This window comes from Haemaphysalis longicornis, unplaced genomic scaffold (assembly GCF_048455015.1).
Source record: "Haemaphysalis longicornis isolate Haplotype H1 unplaced genomic scaffold, Haemaphysalis longicornis Haplotype H1 scaffold_9, whole genome shotgun sequence".
NCBI classification, from domain to species: Eukaryota; Metazoa; Arthropoda; class Arachnida; order Ixodida; family Ixodidae; genus Haemaphysalis; species Haemaphysalis longicornis.
Genome location: NW_027526460.1, coordinates 140871607 through 140894105, shown reverse-complemented (window position 1 = coordinate 140894105; position 22499 = coordinate 140871607). Strand labels below are relative to the sequence as shown.

The 22499-nt window shown below is 48.8% G+C and overlaps 1 protein-coding gene across 1 annotated transcript in view; it reads left to right on the top strand.

Annotated features, from left to right (window-relative positions):
* The window catches only part of LOC144153465 (endothelin-converting enzyme 1-like), a 55142-nt gene extending 38684 nt beyond the window's left edge, over nt 1-16458 (top strand). The window contains exon 7 of the mRNA XM_077685108.1: nt 16126-16458. Within this exon, the coding sequence (XP_077541234.1) occupies nt 16126-16368 (243 nt within the window). The 3' untranslated portion in view covers nt 16369-16458. The remainder of the gene's footprint in view (nt 1-16125) is intronic.
* Nucleotides 16459-22499: the final 6041 nt, after the last annotated feature.

The following is a 22499-nucleotide window of genomic DNA, read 5'->3' as shown; positions in this document are numbered from 1 at the left end:
AAGTGCTGCCGCAGCGGCGCTCTGGTCTGCGAGTTCATTACCAGGAATTCCACTGTGTCCAGGCACCCAACACACGACTATGACCTGTTTTAAAGCGTAGGCTGCCATTATCTCTTTAACTAACCTATTCAGCACAATGTTCCTACTTGGTTTTCCATAATGCAGTGCTGTCACAACACTCAATGAGTCTGTGTATATAATGGATTGTTGTGTCTTTGTTTGTATTATGTGTTCTAGCGTAATTAATATAGCATGTGCCTCAGCCGTAAATATACTTGTGTTTCTGTTTAGTGTCCTTGTGCTGGCAAAGTTGGGACCGTGTGCAGCACATGCCACAGCAGTGGCAGTTTTGGAGGCATCTGTGTAAAAGGCAGTGTACGGGAATTTGTTTTGCAAGTGCAGGAAGTGTTGTCGGATGAGTTGTGCGGGTGAATGTTTTTTGTAAATTTCCTTGAACGACATGTCACAGGTGACAGGGCGCAGTTGCCAAGGCGGCATGAACTCAACGAAGTCAGCTTTGTAAGATTCTGATAAAATAACCCCAAGTTCATCCGCATCCACCTTCACTCGGATAGAGAAAGGCAGAGGAAGCGACGGACGGCTCAAAAACAGCCTTTCGGACGCTTTGTTTTCAAGAATAGCATTTAGCGGATGACTATTTAAGGATGTTGCCCTTACGCAGTAAAAAAGTGCCATGTATGTACGCTGGTGCTCTAAGCACCACTGATCCGTTTCTGCATAGAGGCTTTCAATAGGACTCGTCCGGAAAGCCCCGGACGCCAGGCGGAGCCCCAAGTGCAGCACTGCGTCCAGCATTTTTAGAGCTGTTTTTGAAGCAGACCCATACACTACACTTCCATAGTCTATACGGGACCTGACAAGACTATTAAAAACACGTAAAAGGCATGTTGTATCTGCACCGTATGACTGGCGGGAAAGGACTTTTAAGATGTTCATAGTCTTCATGCATTTCATTTTAAGTTGTTTAATGTGTGGGATGAATGTAAGTTTATCATCTAAAACTACTCCAAGAAACTTGTGTTCTCTTTTTACGGGTATGTCAACTCCCTTAAGTTGTATGGTTGGTTGCAGATGGATCCCACGCTTCCTGGAAAAGAGAACACAAGTGCTTTTCTGCGGATTTAGGATAAAACCATTTTTGTCTGCCCACTTGGCTAGTCTGTTCACAGCAACTTGGATCTGCCGTTCACAGATAGAGGAGTTGCATGACCTGAAGCTGATGTGAACATCGTCTACATAGATTGAATAAAAAATGGTGGGTGGCAGTGCTCTCCCTAACGTATTCATTTTTACAATGAAAAGTGTGCAGCTAAGTACTCCACCCTGGGGAACGCCATTTTCTTGTGTATACGTCCTGGATAATGCTGCACCAACTCGTACCCGGAATCTTCTATCTGATAAGTAGCTTTCCAGTGTGTTCAACATGTTTCCACAAATGCCGAAAGATTTAAGGTCATGCAGGATGCCATACCGCCAAGTGGTGTCATAGGCCTTTTCGATGTCAAAAAATACAGATATACAGTGCTGCTTATGGGCAAAAGCTTCTTTAACATAAGATTCAACAGCTATAAGATTGTCAGTTGTTGACCTGCCCAAGCGAAAGCCTGCCTGGCAGCTATCAAGGACACCATGATATTCCAAGAAATAGATAAGCCGTCTATTGATCATCTTTTCAAAGAGCTTGCTCAAGCAGCTTGTCAAAGCAATAGGGCGATAGCTTGTCACAGAAGAGGCATCTTTCCCCTCTTTCAATATAGCCAACACAATTGCCTCTTTCCAAGCATGAGGAAAGTACCCAGCACACCATATCTTGTTGTACAAGAAGAGAAGAGTATTGAGGGTATCTATGTGCAGGTGCTGAATCATTGTGTATGTTATTTTATCAGCTCCTGGCGCCGAAGCACGGCATGTGTTGAGGGCTACCATAAGTTCCTGCAGCGAAAAAGGAGAGCTATACCCATCATTAGATTTCTTGTGGTCACGAATACGCTTTCTTTCAATAGATTCTTTGTATCGCAGGAATGTCTCAGTGTAGTGGGAGGAGCTGGAAATATGTTCAAAGTGCTGTCCCAGGGTGTTTGCTTGGTCTTCAAGTGTATCGCCAGTGGTGCTGACAAGAGGTGTGACATATGTTTTCTGCCCCTGCAGTTTCCGTATCCTGTTCCAAACTTTGCGCGCATCTGTATAGGAATTTATTGATGATAGAAAAGACCTCCAACTATCTGTTTTTGCCTGACGTCGGATTCGCCGTCCCATGGCTTTTGCGCGCTTGAAGGAAATTAGGTTTTCTGTAGTAGGATACCTGCGGAGGACCCCCCAGGCCTTATTCTGAGCATTTCTGGCCTTCTTGCAATCGTCATTCCACCAGGGCCTCTGAAGATTACGTGTGGTACCGGAGGTCTGGGGAATAGAAACGCTAGCAGCATCAAGTATATGTGCTGTGATAAAGAAGCACGCTTCATCAATACCTAAGTGTGTTATTGATGTGTAAGTAAGTTTCGACATCTCTTTAAACGTTGCCCAGTCGGCACCAGCTTCTTTAAACTTTTCATGTGAAGTGTAACTGTAGGGGCATTTTTCTAAATATCTGAGGGTGACTGGGAAGTGGTCGCTCCCGTAGAGATTCGTACCCACTTCCCATTCGATGGATGGAAAAAGAACGGGGGAGCCTATAGCAAGATCAATGTGTGAATATGTGTGGTGTGCTATATTGTAGTATGTCGGCTGCTTTTTGTTAAAGAGACAAGCTCCGGATGACAAGAGAAAGTTTTCTATCAACCGGCCCCGGGAATCTGTGCGTTCCGATCCCCATAGTGGGCTGTGCGCATTAAGGTCACCAACTAGTAAAAACGGTTCTGGCAGTTGATCTATAAGGGACTCAAATTCGTAACTGGACAGACGATATTCAGGGGGAATGTACAGTGAGCAAATTGTTGTTAACTTATTGAATATAATTGCCCGAACAGCAACCGCTTCTAGGCCGGTGCGCAAATGGATAGATTGACAAGGGACAGCTTTTTGTATAACTATTGCCACACCACCAGAGCAGTGCGAGGAGCTGTCTCTGTCTTTTCTAAATACTGAGTATTGGTTTAGGAAGTTGGTATGCTTAGAGTTCAAGTGAGTCTCTTGTAAACACAGGACAGTTGTTTGAGTTTTGTGTAGGATTTCATATATATCATCTAGGTTTTTAATTAATCCTCTACAGTTCCACTGCGTAACTATTTGTGATACCATAAATGTTTAAAGAAGATTTTGGCTGGTGAAGACTAGGGATGGATGTATCACCTACCACACTCAGGTATGATCTGGGCCAGTGACACGGGGGGCTGCTGGCTTTTTTCCCCGCCCCGCCATGGAGCGCTGTTCTTTCACCGCCTTTGGTGCTGGCCGAGACGGTGTCATGTCCATGTCCTCGTCTGAGTGCTGAGACAGCGACGAGATGGAGTCCTTGCGGCCTCCGACACGGAATATGTTCGAAGTGGTGGAAGGATTTCCTCCCACCATCGTTTGTTGCGTGTTGGACGCAGAGGCGGTCGAAGGACCCGCCACATCTACATCCATGGCCACCTGAGGTCTGGTAGCCGGAAGAAGGGGACCAACGGCAGAGCCGTCACTCCTGGCGTTCGTGGCCGACGCAACACTTGCGGGTGCCACAGGTGTTGCGTCAGCTGGTTGGGCTGCCTTAGGCAGCACCTTGGGGGGCTGGGGCGGCACCAAGTCTGCTTCGCAGTACTGGGTGGCCGCAGTGACAAGACGCCGCTCCGCCCCCCGGCGAGCTGCGTCGGCATACTTCGCAGAAGCAAAGGCGCTGAGCCTTTTCCGCGCTTCTAAGTAAGAGATGTTCTCGCTGACTTGAAGATTGAGTATTTTCTTCTCAAGTTTGAATGTTTCACACGTCCTTGAGTAAGCTGTGTGCGGCCCACTGCAGTTCGGACACTTAATCAAAGTGCTGTTGCAATTCTCTTTGGCGTGGTCGTGCTCTGAGCACTTTGCACACGTTAAACGCCCACGGCAGTTGTTAGTACTGTGCCCATAACGTTGGCACTTAAAGCACCGACGCGGGTTGGGGATATATGGTCGGACGGTACATCGAAGAAAGCCTGCATTCACAAATTCGGGTAAGGTACTGCGGTCAAAGGTGAGGACAACATGTTTGGTTTTGATTTCCTGATTTTCTCGACGCATAGTGATCCTCCTTACTGCAATGACGCCCTGGTCGCGCAGGCCCTCGAGGATGTCAGAGTCAGTTTCATTGCAGAGATCATATTCGGATATCACACCTTGGGATGTATTTAGCGTTCGGTGGGGAGTGACTTTGACTTTCAGGTCGCCAATGAGGGTTTGTTCAAGAAGCTTTTTTGATTGTGCCGGGTTGTTTACTTCTACAAGGATCTCTCCAGAGGTCAGTTTCTTGGCTTTGTAGTGTTTTCCCACAACACGTTCAATGCACTTAGCTATTAAGAAAACGGATGTAGATGTCACTGGCTTTGTATTGTCTTCGGATGCAATGATCAAGAACCGGGGAAAGTTGTCAGGTATTTGGAATGATAGGGCAGGCAATGGGGGAAAGTTCGCTTCGGTGCGGCCCCTTTTGGGGGGCCGATCAGTGGGTTTAGAAAATTTTGAAAGAACCATGCAGCATGGAAAAAAAGCAGGGAACGGGGGTACTTCCTTCGCTCGGTTTACCCTGATGCCGAGAGAGGTCCCGGAGCTCCCTGCCTGGTAAACAGACAGGGAGCCCATCCGCCGGAGCTTGACCACGGCTCCGACAGCCACCGTTTGTGGTTTCTACCCTTCACCTTAAAACTCCTAGCCACGGTAGGATACAGCGTGAGTATGGGGGCTCGGGGTCCGCGGTATCGCCAGTACCGTCACCAAGATTGCTCAAGGTGCCCCGTGCGGGGTCACATTGGCTGCAGGCTGCGAGGAATATTGGATGCCCTGAATATTAAGAGTACCAAAACATGTCCATGTATTAAAGTTGCAGTGATGCAAAATATTGTACCAAGCTTCAAAGTAGTTCATTTGTATCTTTGCGGTATGTAAACTTCTGGCAATGAACGCCTGCACGTTATCTGATGCTCCAGGCAAGGTTATAAAGCATAAAAGAAGTCAAAGCTCAGTTTTCAAATTTAAGAAAATAAGAGTGCTTAATTTGTTGCCATGGTCACTGCAGAGGGAAGTTTTCAGCGCAATACGAGCAGCCAGCTAACCGACTTTGCATTGAAAGCCATCTCCCCCCTTGGTCCGCAAACTGGGCTATGTACTCTTCACAGAGGAGCTGAAAATGATGTTTTATGAAAAGAAAAAGGCTGCAAAAGGCACTCCAATTTCAAGGCAAGGAATTACAGAAGCCCCGTGTTCAAAAAAGCACGAAAGGCTACAACCCTAGCGACTTTTGATGAATGAAATCCATGTTGGAACTTCGGAAGCCTTTTTCTCAGAACAGTTTTTTTTTTGCCACCTACGTCTCTTGCTTTAGTGATTTCGTCGTGTCCTTTAGGTCTATTTTTGATTCCGTTTTTTGTGTTACATTCCTTGATGAACATTTCAGGTTGTGATTGTCTTGGTTTTTCGGGCTTACTTCTTGTGAATGTTTTATTCAAATGGTTATTCATTGTGTATATGCCTGTTGTACATTCACCTCTAAACTGAAAACCAATACCAATGTGTCCTAATAAAAAATCATATACGGTTACGACCTTGTCCGTTCATTTGGGAATGCAAAGTACTTTGAACAAGTCTTCTAACATGTTTTATAGGCCAGTCGAGCTCGGTACAAGGTAGACAGAAGGAAAATTTTATAACTAAAAACTTCTTAAAATATTACTTTGAAACTGTTATGGTGTTATCGCAGAAGCATTTGCAGTTAATGTGCTATTTTCATCAAAATTCACAAAGAAATCAAAAAGTTGATTTCGAAAGCGACACCCCCCTTATCGATATTCGATTCGAAATTCCAAAAATTTGATATTCGCACACCCCTACTAACAACCTATATCCTTCGACTATGTTAGGCTTCCGCCCGCCCTCTCCACACAGGATGCTCTTTATCAATTCCACCACCACTTAATAAAACACCCACGTGCCAAAGATAACTCACTTGACCTGCACAAGGCTTTTGACCACTCATCATGCAAGCCAATCCTCGCATCCGTCAGCAACCTCGGACTGGGAACCCGATTCCATACATGTACCCACAACTTCTTTACCTACGCACAGCCAGTATCAAGCTCGGCTCCATACAACCTACACGTTTCCAATCGCCTAATCGCTGGTCCCCGCAAAGGGCAGTCCTCTCGTCACTGTTTCTTAACATTACTCTTATTCCACTTGCTCACCAGCTCCTCAACACCCCCGCACTTCGCAGCACCATTTACGCAGACATCACCCTATGGCAGCGGTTCTCAACCATGAGTGTGTCGGGGACCCTTCCGGGCGTGAAAAAGTGATGGAGGAATACACCATGGGCAATGTTGATCCGTGTCCTAATTTCCAAGAATTTGCACTTGCAGCTAATAGTCCCCCAAACACATACAAGCTGCCTTTTTGTGTCTAGCTTTTCCGCAAAACTGGCGTGTCGTTCAAAAAGACAACATTAAACCATGGCCTACACCACACCAGAGCCTTCTGCACTACACTGGCTACGCCCAAAATTAAACGTAACGTGGCGAAGCCATCTTTTTTGCGTTTCCAGCAAGGTTTAGCAAACAGGAAAAACGAAGGGGGGAGGGGGTAAAACGTTTTGGGGAGGGCTTCGCGGACCCCTGAAATACTTTCCGGATTCCCATTTGAGAACCACTGCCCTATGGGGCCACCTGGCAGTGATAACCAGATAGAAGACACCTTACAAACTGGTCTACAACACGTCCTCAACATCACCCCCCTTGGCCTAACCTTCTCGCCCACCAAATCTGCCCTAGTCATCACGACACCTCCTGGAAACCACCCTTCCCCCAACCCACAATACGACTATTTGCAGATGATAACCCCATCCCCCACACTCACGAGTTTGTAATCTTGGGTCTTACTGTCACGCACAAGAGATCTACGCTCCCCACACTCAACTACATTAGCAAATACACAGCCAAACTATCCACCTCATAAAACGCGTAGCAAGCCGCCCTCACGGCTTATTGGGACTGAACCGACTACGTTTAGTACACACCTTTCTGATCAGCCGCGTACTCTACGAACTGCCCTACGTGCATATCACAAACACTCAAACACACGCCCGGGATGCCACGCTCCCTGCTCCTTTCCCCGGGGCTACTACCCATCGCCTAATGTCACTAGGCATCCACAACACCATCCCTGAACTTCTTAAGACAGCCCAATTCGCCAGAATCTCCACCATACCCGGGGCATTACATACTCAGTCACAGGGCATACACCTCTTACAACATCCACTACCCCTCAACCCATTCCTCGCAACATCCGAGCCGTCATCCCCATAAAACCGCTTCCTCGTTACATGCACCCCATATTCCATGCCAACCACCGAGCAGCTCGTGCGCGTCACCATGCAAAGCTCCACCCCTTGCCAAACACTCCATGTACGTAGATTCAGCCAAATAACCACACAAACCTATGCCCTCGCGGTTATTGGGCCTGACACCAACGACCCGACACACACTGCCACCATCTCCACCTCGTGTGCAACTACGGTGGAGGAGGTGGCCCTTGCGCTCTCCCAGAGCCCCACCCCAATTACCGTCCTATGAGGCTCGCCGCAGGCCATCCGGCACTTCACCAAAGTTTTCACATTCCCCGTAGCCCTTAAAATTCTTCTACAAGGCCCCATTGGTATGGACCCCGGCCCACACCGGCATAGGTGCTACCGAGGCAGCTAACGCAAAACTGTGTATTACTTTAAATACTACGTTACAAAAACTATATCGCTGGAGTACTGTTAATTCCTTGCAAATTAATAGTATCCAAACAAAAGCTGTTGTATTTAGGCCATATCAGAAGCATGTTGACTACAATTTTATCCTGCATATTGGTAATAATAGGATTGAAGTAGTTTCGGAAGTAAAAACTTTAGGCGTTATTTTTAACCAGCGTTTACTAGGGAATACGCAGGTAAAGCGGGTACTCAGCAGTCTGGCAAAGATTTCTAGTATTCTGTGCAAATTTCGTCATATTTTACCCAAAAAATAAAAAATATGGTTTATGACGCGCTTTTTTCTTCCAAAATCAATTACTGTGGTTTGGTTTGGGGCACAACATCGAAGAATAATATAGACAACCTATTCTCTATTCAAAAGAAAGCGCTTCGAAATGCTGCAAACGTTTCCTACGATATGTCATTACACGATTATTATAATTCCTTTAATGTCGTACTCGTCCCACAATTTTACAATTTTATTTTGCTGGCTAGTTATAAAAGGAACCTAAAAAGTAATAATACCGCATTTCTATCACTATGCAACCTGAAAAAAGGTTCCTGATACAGGATATACATTTCGAAATGAAGCCACTTGGTCGGTTCCTTTCTCTAGAACCAATCATGGGCTAGATAACATTGATAACCGTATATCTCGACTATTAAATGACATGATTTTAGTAGGTGTTAACATAGACATAATTTCTGCATCCGAATAAAGCATTATTCTATAAATTGCCATTCTTGAATTGTACATAAACATTGTGGTTAAAAGCGTAGTGACATGTGAATACATGTATGTGCTCAAATTTTGTTTTGTTTTTGCTCGGTTTTCATATCCAATTCATAGCTTTATAGCTTTCCAATTCATAGCTTTCACTGGGTCGTAGACTGCTGTCACATTATTTCTCGTTGAAGATGATACGGTTCGTATTTCGTACATTATAGTGTTGTCTGATGTTTCAATAATTTGGGCTACTTGATTTTTTTCTTTCTTTTTTTTGCATACTTGATTGCTTTCTTTCTCTCCTAAATTGTGTAACTGCAGTAATTTGTTAGAAATATGTAAGTTAGCAGTGTTTCTACCGTCTTTTTTTCTGGATTCCTGTGGTGATGTTTTCTATTATTGCTGTTTGCAGTAACGTTACACAGTCTGTTCTCTACTGTACAAAGTGTATTTCATTCCATAAACAGATGCACTCTGACCTAGCTCACTGCCATGTAAGGGAGAATGGGACCCAGTCAAAGTGATATAGCATCAGCTTTCTGTCCCTTCTCCCTGCATATTTTTTTTTTGCTACGTAAGAAATGCAAATACACATCTACTTATCTACTGATGCTCGAGCTCTTACTTCCCGGGCCGCTGTTTCTCGTACACCGATACACGGGCATTCCGAGGACGAGACCTCCGAGCCTCTTTTGACTATCAGGGAACTTACATTTCATTACCGCCTCCCACGCCGTCATATCCCCCCCACCCCATACCCACACCTATCCCCCGAAACTGCCCACATGTGGCGGATACTACAAACACACACATTCCATCATCGTACTCAACTAGTAATTATGCATCCCCATCAATTCCACGCACCGCACTACCCCAAGTGCGGTCAGCGGAATACTCTGTATCACTCTCTTTGCGAATGTCCTGCCGACCCATACTCCCCACTCCCCTCCTCATCCCACTGGGAGCAGGCCCTGGGCAGCTCCGAGGAGTCCAGCCAAGTGCTGGTCACCTCCCGCGGATTGTGGAAGTGGGTTCGATGTGGTGTTAAGTATGTTCGCTAGGTCGGGAGCTGTGTCATTTTGGACGCTATTGCCAAATCTGGTGGGTTCTTGAGGGTCGTTATGCGTAGTCAGTTGGAGTTCCTGTATAACTACCCATAGTATTCTACCCTTGCGGGTGCTGCATGTGTATCCACATGCTATGTATGGCGCGTTGAAGTCACCAAGAATGAGTAGCGGCTGGGTTTGGCATGGTGTGTGGCTTTTTGGAAAAGCGCTTTGAAATTAGTATTGATGGATTTGGGTAGGCTGTAGACATTGAAGGCGTGTAATTGGGTACTAGTTGATGTGGCAGGTAAAAGAATGATGAATATATGGGGGATGTCAGAGTTGAGCATGTGTTGTTGGGTAGCTATATTCCTGTGTACTTAGTTGGGGGAAACGAGTATCCTGTTGTGCTCTGTAGCTGAGAAGTTTGGTTGGCGTGAATGTCTCTTTTAGCGCTATGAGGAGGGGTGTTTGGTCGAGTGTGGTGAGGAATGCCTGGAGGTTAGTGCATTTGATTCTGTAGCCTCTGCAATTCTATTGCCATATCATTTGCGGCTTTTTAGTTTTTGCCATGTTCTATTGGTTGCATCTAGTAGGGTATTAGGGGGTAGAGGTGGGACGGGCTGCAGAATGGATGCCTGCATCCTGTTTAACATTTCTTGGTGCAGGTCGTGCACCCTGATTTAGATTGCTTCGACGTGTCCCGTGGTCTGGGTTTTTTTTATGGCAGTGAAAGCGGAGTCGATTCCCGACTCCGTTACAGGAGGGGCGGAGGGTGTGTTAGTTGCAGCAGATGCCCGTCTTTTGAGCGGGGGAGATTGTGGCGAGTCATCGAGTAAGGGGGGGCCGCAGATTGTTGAGGGAGGCTTGTTTGAGTTGGTGGTTTTCGCGTGCGAAGCGTTCGTTTTTCTGGCGTAGTTGGGTAATTGTTTGGCGAAGTGTCTGCATTTCTCGACGGCGTGCCGCCATCTCGTCTTACCATTGTGGGGTTGTGATTTGAGGAGGCGGTAGGAAGAGTGGGGTAGAGAGCAGGCCCCGGGCAATCACCAAGCTCTGGGCAGCCTGGCTGTAGGTCTTGTTGTGGGGGTGCTTTAGGGGTGGATAGGCTGTAGTGCTGGAATTCCCAGGTGGAATAGTAATGATGGTCTGCTGGTTTGCTGCGGGGGTTTCGCGGTGTGGCTGGAACCGCTTAGGGCAGCCAGCCTCTCCGGTGAGGTAGGCGACTCCGCAGAGGATGCACTTGGGTTTGCAGGGAAGGTCGGATGTGGGGTCTGGAGTTCCGCAGGTAGTGCAGTTGGGTTTTGGTGAAGGGTTTTGGCATACGTAACGCCTGTGGCCTGGATTCCAGCCGGCCAAGCATGCCTTCGCCTTCCGCTTGAAAGGGTAACACCAGAGGTTGATGGCACGGTAGCGAACACAGAAGGGGATTAATGGGCCGAGAAAGAGCACTTGAACGATTCCTCTGCCAAGGATTCGTTTTTCCTCAAGGACAGTGATGGTATTTATTTATTTATTTTCAAATACCCTCAAGGTCACTGGGGACATTACAGAGGGGAGTGGGGAAAATTGTACAATAAACAAGTAGCACAGCATATGATGCGGACATAAGACCATGTCCAAAACAATCAAGAAAATATTACCGTTTTAAACATGAAAATCAGACCTATGAAACATCAGAAAAATGCGCAAGAAGGGCAGCTTTGAATAGCTTGTTATCATGTATTGACACTAGCGGTTCAGGAAGGCGATTCCATTCACTCACCGTGCGGGGTAAAAATGAATGATAAAATGAGTTTGTTTTGCAGGAGAACGGCGCAACTTTGTAGCGATGATCGACGCGGTGTGATATGTAAGACGGGGCAGATAAAAGAAAATCGCGACGATGCGCGTGGAAATAAATTTTGTGAAACAAAGATAATCGAAGCATCTTGCGGCGCAACGACAGGTTAGGCAGAAACAATATTGATTTCATAGAAGACACACTAGCAGTGCGATGATAGTTCGACAGTATGAAACGAGCCGAGCGGTTCTGGATTGCTTCTGCCCTGGTAACTAGAAATTCGTGGGCTGGGTCCCATATTGAGGCCGCATACTCTAGCTTTGGGCGAATAAGTGTTTTATAGAGTTGTAGCTTGAGGCTAGAAGAAATTGACGAAAAGTTGCGCTTCAAGTACCCTAATAAGCGGTTAGCATTGTTTGATACATACGTAACGTGTGGATCCCATGAAAGATTATTTGAAATATAGACTCCTAGGTACTTGTAAGAGCTTACGACGTCAAGAGTATGCTTCTGTAGGGTATAGGTTGAGGAAGGTGCATTGGTGCGTGACACATGCATTACTTTGCATTTATTAATGTTCAATGTCATCACCCATTCGCTGCACCATGAAGATACAGCGTTTAGGTCTGACTGAAGTGCTAGAGAATCGTTAGCGTTTCTTATTTCACGATAAATGACACAGTCATCAGCGAAGAGGTTAATAGAAGAATGCACACGAGATGGGAGGTCGTTAATATAAATTACGAAAAGGAGCGGACCAAGGACCGACCCCTGTGGAACTCCCGAAAGAACTGGGGACAAAGAAGAGTCGAAATGATTAACGGTTACAAATTGAAAGCGGTTAGTAAGAAAACAACGCAACCAGGCAAGTACACTAGTATCAAGGTTTAGCTTACTTAACTTCAGAAGCAAAAGCTTATGTGAGACCTTGTCGAACGCTTTGCTGAAGTCAAGAAATATGCAGTCAACTGCAGCGCCACGATCAAGAATGCTATGGAGGGAATGAGTAAAGCATGCTAGCTGAGTTTCGCACGAATAATGTTTGCGGAAGCCATGTTGTGATCTGTGGAAAAAGGAATGACCGTCCAAGTGTGCCGCAATTTGAGATGATATAATGTGTTCAAGGATTTTACATGAGATGCAAGTTAGAGAAATAGGTCGGTAGTTATTGATGTGTTGCTTAGAACCGGATTTATGAACCGGAATCACCTTTCCGATTTTCCAATCTTTTGGAAGAATGCCACGTTCGAGAGATTGTTGAAAAATTTTAGTCAAGATAATTGATGAACACATTTTGGTGTTTTTGAGAAACTTTGAATTGATATTATCGACACCGGAAGCAGAAGACAGCTTTAAGGTCAATCACTCTAGAAACACCAACTGGGTCAATAACAATAGGAGGCATTGAACAAAACTTAGAATCACTAACATTTGCATCAGCAGAACAATCGCTAACTGAGAAGAATTTCGAAAAAAAAATCATTAAAAGCAGAACAACAGTCAGAAGCAGGCAAGGTGTCGCCATCAACAGGACTGATAGTGATATCGTCCTCCTTTTCCCCTCCCATAACACGCCAAAATTGGCGCGGATTGGACGCCAAAATTGGCGCGGATTGTACCGGACGAGATTTTCCATGATGGTGGTGTCATCGTCGTTGGGGGTACTTAGAAGAGCTCCTCTGGTGCGGTTGTACGGCCAAGGCGTAGCTGGTGTTGTTCAGTAAGAGGGTTGGGAGATTGAAGTACTGTTGGGCGCATGCTTCAGACGACGTGCTAGTGGCTATGAAGTTTTAGCGTTGGTTAAGTCGGACTTTGTCTTCGTGAGTGTTGGTGAGGTTGGCCTGTTTGAAGATGGTGTCGGCCAAAAGGGCTGCGTTCACTTGCGTGAGGTTTGAGCCTCCTTGTGGTCGCAGCACGATTTTAACATCGTCAGCGGTTGGCAGCGGGTCTTCTGGCGGGGGTGGTGTTTTTCTTCTTGCGGTGTTGCATTAACATATGTTGTTGGTCGGCGCTGCGGCTGCTGTGGCTGCTTCCGTGGCGGCTGCAGCCCGTTGGCGAATTTCCTTCCATCCCGGCTAATTGTTGACTTGCGGGTCGGTGCAACTGTGCATCCATGCAACTCTGTATTCCATGCCGGAGATCGTCCGGGTTAGTAAAGCGTAAGGCAACTTTTCCGGTGCTGGCATGTGGGTGGTGGTGGAGCCTGGAGAAGTGTTTGAATGTCCCTCGCTGCCAGGGGCGATGGCAGCGTTCATGGTGGTGCAGTTGTCTTGCAGTGCGTATCAACGTACTAGTAACGTTGGTGCTGGAGCCGCCATTGCATACAAAGTTTCCTCGGCTACCGCAGAGGGCGCCGGTGTCGTAGGAAGGGGTTGCCGAGGCTCGATGGAGCTAGTCCCAAAATTGGACTTATGTCAAGAGAGGCCTTACGTGGAGAACTTGCTGGTGAAGTCGGTTTTCTGATTTGGCTCTTCAATGGTACTGCGGACTTAAAACTCAGTAGCGTTGCGAAGGCACGTCCGCTCTCGTTGGTGACCGAAGCGCCCTCTTCATGGCGGGAAAAGCCGTCCAGGCTCGAACAGACCGATTCCCTCTCGACGGCGCTGACGTTCATGGGCGAGCGCCAGGACAGGCCGCGCCGTCTCTTACGTACGCCTTTCCTCCCTCTATTCCTCCTCCGCCCCTCGCGCGCTCTAATTGCCTTGCTCATGTAAGGCTCTAAATTAATGATGACTGGACCATGTCCTTAAAGGCTTTCGATTTTCATTACCGACGAGTTGGCGAGCCCCTTCTGCAGAAGCGGGGATCGCTCACAACGCCACTCACCGCGGTATGTACGAGGTACGGAGTGGTAGCTCACCTACGGAGGTCTCGTACTTTATCGATGCTTATACAGGGCTTGAAGGGGCTATGCAGACAAAATACAAGTTTGTTTTATTCGCAAGGTTTCGGGTTTAATAGTGCCCCCAGCTCTTTTCCGGCAGCAAATGAGGCCGTATTCACTACTAAATTAATCACTTTAGGTTAAAGTTTCGATTCTTCGCCAAATCGTGCTCGCGTGACGTCAGCAATGAAGACATAAGTGCGCGTATTCAAGCGAACTTACACTGCGTCATGCGGCTCTGCAGCCTTGCTTGCCGTCAGTCCTCTCAGATGGCGCTACCATACTCATCCAAAGACCTTCGTCCGCCGTTGCTTTGTTTTTGACGGTATTTCCACCAGGCTTGTTTTGTTACTGTAGAAAGTAATGGTTTCGTGAAACATGGGGCATCCTCGACAAACACGGTCACGTAAGACAACGTCGCTTACGCGAATCGGCCAGTGTCGTGTAAGAGGGGTCCAAAGCGGCGGACTTGTATCGGTACTTGTATGCTTACGTGTATTTTCGTAACTTTCATTGTTTACCGCATCATTTTTACGGATGTAAACGAAATATGCATTAAATTTAAAGGAGCCACGAACACAAAATACAAGTTTGTTTTATTCTAAAGATTTCGTGTTGTATAGTGTCCCCAGCGCTTGTCCGGATGCAAACGATGTTTCATTTACTGAGTTAATCGATTTGAGTTAAAATTTTGATTTTCCCGATAAATCGTATGTTTTCGTGGTCTGCAATGACATCACCGGAACAGACCGCTCTGCAGCCGATTGCGCACGGCCGGGCTAGAGTGGCGGCGTGCGCGCGTTTGTTTATAAACAAACTAGGCGCCATCTACGTTCAGTAATGTGTACGTTACTGAACCTAGATGGCACCACCATACCGTGGCAAGTCGTTTTCTGCCTTTGGTTTGTTTTGACCGTATTTAAACCTGTCTTTTTTTGTTGTTGTTGTGGGAGAAAATAATCGTTTCGTGAAACATAGTGCTCGCTCGACAAATATGGTCACGTAAGACACAGTTGCTTGCGTCAATCGGCCAGTGTCGTCTGAGACAACCCTAATGCCCCACGCAGTGCTGGGCAACTAAACCAAGCATAGTGGGCGCAGTACCAACAGCAGTACGCATCACTACTTCTATATTTACATGTCCTTTCGTAGTTTCCACGGTTTGCCCCACCATTCTTATTGCTTTAGAAAGAATCCCGTTCGTGACAAGCAACTAGTGCGCATAAGGTAGCGTTTCTCCAGCGGCCAGATGTGTGTATGTCGTCTCTGCATTTTGTTTTCCCCCATTGCAAACTAATCCTTAACGTATCTTTGCCATACGACCACTAAATTCCGTCGGGTACGGGTTACCGAGGAGGTGCTGTCGAACAAATTCATCAAGCCGTGCGAAGGAAGCACGCAATGGACGCAAAGCTGCGCCAAAACAGGCCCACAACAACCGTCGCTGAAGCAGACGACAAAGCCATCCGCCGACGCGCCCGCCACTGAGAACAAGCACCTGCGCGCGGGGAACGCTGGGTAACGATTCACCGCGCCATCTAAACTCTGCTCCGTGAGTCCTCCCACTCCGCGGCCGCGTTGGGAGTTTCTTGTCCCGCACGCTACAAAAGAACCGTTGGCTGACAGAGGTAGAAAGCTTTGCTTTAAAAAAAAAAGAATAAGCAATGTAAATTACCCATTGTTAGCAACGCCGTTGCAGGGCAGACGGGGGCCCGCTACCATAGTGTATGTAGCAGGGATCACTTGCGGAAAGCGCGATTATTCTGCTACACGCAGGCGTTCCGCGAGCGCCGCGACGAGCGCCGCCTGCCGGGCCTGCCGTACAACGCGAAGCAGCTCTTCTTCGTCTCCTCATGCGTCAAGTGGTGCGCCAGCGGCGACGCCAAGTGGGGGCAACGCTATGCGCCCTGGTGGAAACGCTGCAACGTGCCGCTCACGCACCTCGAGGACTTCGCCGAGGCATTCGAATGCGCGCCCGGGACGCCTATGAACCCGCCCGCGCGCTGCTCCTTTTGGTAGTGCACCCGCAGTCACTGACTTTTTTTGCCTCTTTGACAACCGCTAAACTTGCGAATGTCAGGAGGGAAAGGCTTTATTGTATTGTATCTTTCGCCGATGATATTTTTGTTTACATTCTTTAGATGTAGCCTAAGCGCGTATGTATTTGCATGGAGCATTCTGAAGACAACTCGATGTATTCAGGGACCGTGCTCGATTCAGAACAAGTAAATAAAGTAATTAATAAAGAAGTTATTAAATAAACTCGGCCAGTAACTTAAACTATTTCATGTGTGTAACTGCTACCGAATAGAGGGCCGGGTCTGGCCCCTATATAAGTTTCCTGATCGGATCAAAATGCGTTGTGAAAGTTTCGCTGTATATAGCAGAATGCGTATCGCCGCGATTGGTTTCACGCCACAAAAAAGTGATGTTTAAAATCTGTGGTTCTATTTAGTAAGATTGAGGAGACACGTTTCTTGGTGAAACTGGAACACAACTACTCAACTAATGACGTACGTTAGATATGAAGCGTAAGTGTCTGTAACGCTGTTTTTTTAACTTTTAAGTGCGATGCTTTCTGTTTAAATTGCAACCAGAGACGGCTAGTAACCTTGAGTGCGAACACAGCCGCCTCCAGTAACCTTAGCTCAAACCGTTATTTTGACTGCATGCGTGGAAAAGTAATTTGCAGCTTTTCCAGGATCAAAATTTTCTCGGTAAGCTGTCGGCGACGATGGCATGACCGCGTGACCGCGTCAGGGCTAAATTTTGCGGCCATGACAGCTAACACCACCGCCCACAGAAGCACTGGTTCCATGTACTGGATCATATAAGGTAAGGCTATTTGGGCCGCCTAATAGCAGAGAAAATGTTAACTGCATACGAAGGCCACCTCGCCAGGCAGTCTGAAAATTCGTGAAGGTGACGCAATCTTATCATACAATATAAGAGAGGTTGCCGCGCCACTACAATTAATTCGGCTGTTCCCAGAGCGGTGTCTTGGCAACAGCGGCTTCGATATAAATAAGTAGAGGCTGATGTGTTGCGCACTATCACACAACATCCGATCTTCAGCCGCCATGTGCAGCACAAAGACGCATTTTTATTGGGGCTTAACGCGGAGGTTGGTTATAATGTGACATGATCGATTAGCACCTCGCAATGTGCACGTCGACTATGCGAATTTGCGCTAACGATATTTTTGTCGTTTTCGAGGCGCTCTACGGAGAACCGAGCGGGCAGACGTTTTTTTACCTTTTCTCCCCCCACCCCCATTCTTCGGCGCCAGGAGCCGCACGGCCGGTTATCGCACGAAAATGGCCACCAGCACGAACCGACGCGGAGACCGGCGGAAACTATAGACGGCTAACAAGAGAAATTGCGATGTGAGGAAAACCGTTCTAAAACGTAATGACAGAAATAGGAAGCAATTTGCTTACCTAGATAGTCCAGCGACCATGCATGGCAGGGGAGCGACCACAGCACAGTAAATGAAAACATCCGGCCGGAATAGTCGAGCTCGTCAGCGCCGGATCAGCTCGTCAGCTCGTCATCGAGCTTGTCAGCGAGAACTCCGGGCAGTCACAATCGGTGTTGCACCTTCCGCGCGGCACACCACTCGGGTCAATCAATGTCAAACTACTCATTATGTTGTTCCTCCGCACAGTGAGCACGCCGCAAGCACTCCACACCGCGAACACTTCCCACAGTGCACACTTGAATTACAGGCATGCGGACACGACGTACAAAGTGACTGCGACAGCTAATGGCCCCAGCGGCTCCGTTTTCGCGCCAAAATCACAAGCGAGCGCCACCTTCAAAGGCCTTCGCATGAAAAAAGAAAGAAAGCGCAAGGCACAGCACCAAATGCCTCAGCGTGTCGCGCGGCTCCCTCGGGGATATGTATCAGAGTATATGCGTGACGAGGAGAGGTACGATCGGGGGCGCGGGGTTTCCGTAAGCGTGAGTTTTGCGCTTCACCCGCATAGAAGCTTGAATCACGCGTAAAAGAAAGGAAAGATGTTTTTCTCGACCTGCTTCCGATTCACCGCCAGGGGGCGGACGTGGTAGTTTACACTCCACTTCGGCTCCCGTTTAATGTCTCACAATTTGTGAATCTTCGGCCCCAGCTTTCAACCGAACTCATCATCGAGCGCCCAACCACCTTCGGAGCGGATCGATACCTACATCAGCCAGGTGCGACCATCGGAACTCGATTAGTTCACCACGCCAATTTCGACACCTCGCCGGCAAAGCTAGGCCACGTGCAGGCCTAGCGACACCGACGCACAATGGATGACGACGACGACGCTCACCCGCAGCAGCCGAGCCTGCCGGCTGCGTCTATGGACGCGGACGCTGCCGAGACGGGCTCGAGCGGATGCACCAACCCCTGGATTACGGTACTTCGCAAGCGCTGCAAGGAAACCGCCGACAACCGAACCAAGCCGCCCGCCGGCGTCCGCCCAAACTCGCCGCCGGCAAGACCGACAACCAAACCCGCCGTCCGAGAACCACCCGTCCGCCTACCTCCCAACAACTTCATGATTGTCTACCGCCCGCGCGAAGGCCTCCACGTAGCCACACTCACCACCCAAACCCTTACGTCGGCACTCGCAAGGAAATGTGGCCTCTCTCTCCCGAACTTTTTCAAGCAAGTGACCATACTCCTGCAACCTACGCCCAATGTTATGGTGGCCAGCACCGCTGACCCGGAGCTCGCGATCACCCTCAGCGAAATTGAAAACCTTCAGTACGCCAACCGTCAGCTAGAATTCTGTACTTACATGAAACCGCCTCCCGGCACAAGTCGCGGAGTTGTACACGGACTAGACCCTGCCATAACAAGCACTAACCTCATGGAGTACCTGCAATCAAACGGCCCGACTCTTCTGCACGCTCGCTTCATGGGGCACACCAGTTCCGCCCTGCTCACCTTCCAAACGAAGTACGTGCCATTCTACGTGAAGGTGGGCAGCGTAATGTACCGCTGCCGCCCATTCCGACGACCTGTTCCAGTGTGCCGTGCGTGTGGTGACGTAGGACACCGGACGGACGTCTGCCCAACCCCAGAACATTCAAAGTGTGTAGACTGGTCTCGCTGACCCACCCACAGACCACTCGTGTGCACCCAAATGTCAGCTGTGTTCTCTCCCACATGCCACGGCGAGCAAGGACTGCCCGCGCCGCTATCTACCCCAACCACCTACCCGCAAGACCAACACGCATACATCCCGACAGGTAAGCTGGTCTGCTGTTACCGCGCGCTCCCCCGCTGCTCAACCCTACACCACCACCACCAAACCTACCGATCATTTCCCCCCATTACCATCGACCACGCCTCTACAACCTCCCCAACTAACCCAATCGCACAAACCCCCCGACCTAAATGAAATGATGTCCACATTCCAGGAGCAGATTTCCAAGCTCCTCTCCCGTGTCGAAGCACTTGAATTTGAACGCACCCAACCACCCCCCTCACCCCTCCTCCCCCCACTGCCGAAGGAGATTACAAACGCCCAGATTGAAGCAATTGTCGACGCACGCTTGAACACAATCATCGACTGCCGTTTCCAGACTATTCTCATCCCGCAAGTAGAAAAGCATCAAGAGCAACTCACGGCTAACCTCACCACTTCCATAACCGGCGCCATGGACCTTCTCCGTTCCCTCAACGAACGCATCGGACATATAGAGAGTATAATGCAATCAGATAACCCACCATTAATAAAAAAACAACGAACCCAAGATGGCCAATAGACCCCCCGCCCGCCCACCCTTAACGGTATACCAGTGGAACTGCCGCTCCTTGAGAAACAAAAAGACCGCCCTCGAACTTTATCTCGCCTCACATCCAGCCGACATCATTGCACTGCAAGAAACCGACACCCCCCACCCCACCCTTCGAGGATTCGATACATGTACCAATCCCCCCAACACCCGTACGGCCATATTGGTATCCCAAACTCTTACCGCCCAAGTGATACTCTCCACGCTTCCTATCGACCACGTGCTCATCGAACTCATTCCCCAGCAACCCACCAGCCCCAGCATCTATATACTAAACGTCTATAGCCCCCCGAAGCAACCCCTCACCGACATTGAAGCCCTTCTGAACGTCACAAGCAGCCATGCCAAAACGGACCCCTGCATCGTAATAGGTGACTTCAACGCCCCCCACATCACATGGGGATACCCGCAAGCCACACGGAAAGGCACGGCACTGCTCAACGCCATTCAGCACCACCAGTTCACATTACAGAATGACCTCACTCAACCCACCCGTATCGGCACCAGCGTCACCCGAGACACAATTCCCGACCTCACTTTTTCTCGCAACGTAGCAAATCCAACCTGGACCACGCAGTTAGACACCCTGGGTAGCGACCACCTAATCATAAAAATTTCCATCCCCTCTCCCCATCACAAACACCGCATAGGTGTGGCCAAGCTAACAGATTGGGAGGCCTTCCGCGTGGACTCACTCCCCCACACCACTCCAGCAGAAGACCTGGACCGTTGGGCACGAAGCATAATCGACACCCAGGCTCGACACACCAGAACCATCCACCTAACAGAGGATCTCCCAGCAGCTGACAACCATCTCAACCACATCTTGGAAGCACGACGAAGCCTTCTGAATCGTTGGTGCCGCAATCGACACAACCGCAACCTAAAACGCCGCATCGCTCAATTAACAGAATCGGCGCAGCAATATGCCAGAGAACTTCAACAACAGAACTGGCGCTCATTCTGTGATCAACTAGCGGGGGCTCTAACGACCAAACGGGCTTGGCACATCCTCCGCAAACTCATGGGCACATTCCCCTCCAAAACGGCCACCAACCAAGACATCGCACGTCTGATACACAACCAACGCAAACCCCCAGCGCAGCTTCTCTCCACGCTCCGCCAACGACTCTTCCCAACACCTGTCATGCCACCCCATCACCCGGATTACCAAGGGGCCCAAAACCCGGACCTCGACGCAACTTTTACCAGCACGGAACTCCTTCAAGCCCTCGCTAAACTCACCCGCAATACCGCACCCGGACATGACCAAGTCACCTACAAGCTTCTACGAAATCTCAACGACGAACATCTCGAGGCCCTCCTCAAATACTACAATGACCATTGGAGCCGCGGCACGTTACCACCACAATGGCGCCATGCAGATATCAGCCTTCTACCAAAACCCAACAAGCCGATCAATTTAGACAATCTTCGGCCCATCGCCCTGACATCATGTATTGGCAAGCTACTGGAATGCCTGGTCACCCATCGGCTCACAGCCCACCTCGAAAGCACTGCCCAGCTCCCCCACACAATGTTCGGGTTCCGGGCCAACCTCTCCGCCCAGGACATACACCTCCAAATTAAAGAAGAAGTCATCGACAAACTGAGCAAGACCCACCCAAGCTCCATTCTAGCACTAGACATAAAGGGGGCCTTTGATAATGTAACTCACTCAGCGATTCTAACGCAGCTCCAACACACCGGATGCGGCGCCGCAACATACAACTATGCCCGAGCGTTCCTTTCGAACCGCACTGCTACCCTGAGCATCGGCCCACACAAAAGTGACTGCTTTCACACGTCAGCGCAGGGCACACCACAAGGCTCTGTAATATCGCCTCTACTCTTTAATATTGCCCTGGCAGGTCTCCCACCACTGCTATCCTCCATACCAGATGTCTCTCACGCATTTTATGCAGATGACATTACTCTCTGGATTCGCAAAGGCTCTCCTGGCTACCAGCAAGACCGGCTGCAAGAGGCCACAGACACTATCACGCACTACTTACGGAACTGTGGGCTCTGCTGCTCACCCAGCAAATCCGCTCTTCTAATACTACGTGACAGAACTAGCGGGCGCCGCCCACAGCCCACCCCCGACCCGACGGTTACCATCGACGCCCAGCCCATACCAACGGTCAGAACCCTACGCATCCTCGGCGTGCAATACCATCACACCGGCTCGGGGGCAGCCTTTCTCCCCAAAATCCGCACAACAGTATCCCAACTGACTCACCTTATTCAACGAGTATGCTCCCGTCGACACGGACTCCGACGCCGCCCCATACAGCACACACCCTGCACACGCCGTCGCAATCATGCACTCAACAGGCAACACCACCACTACAGCCACC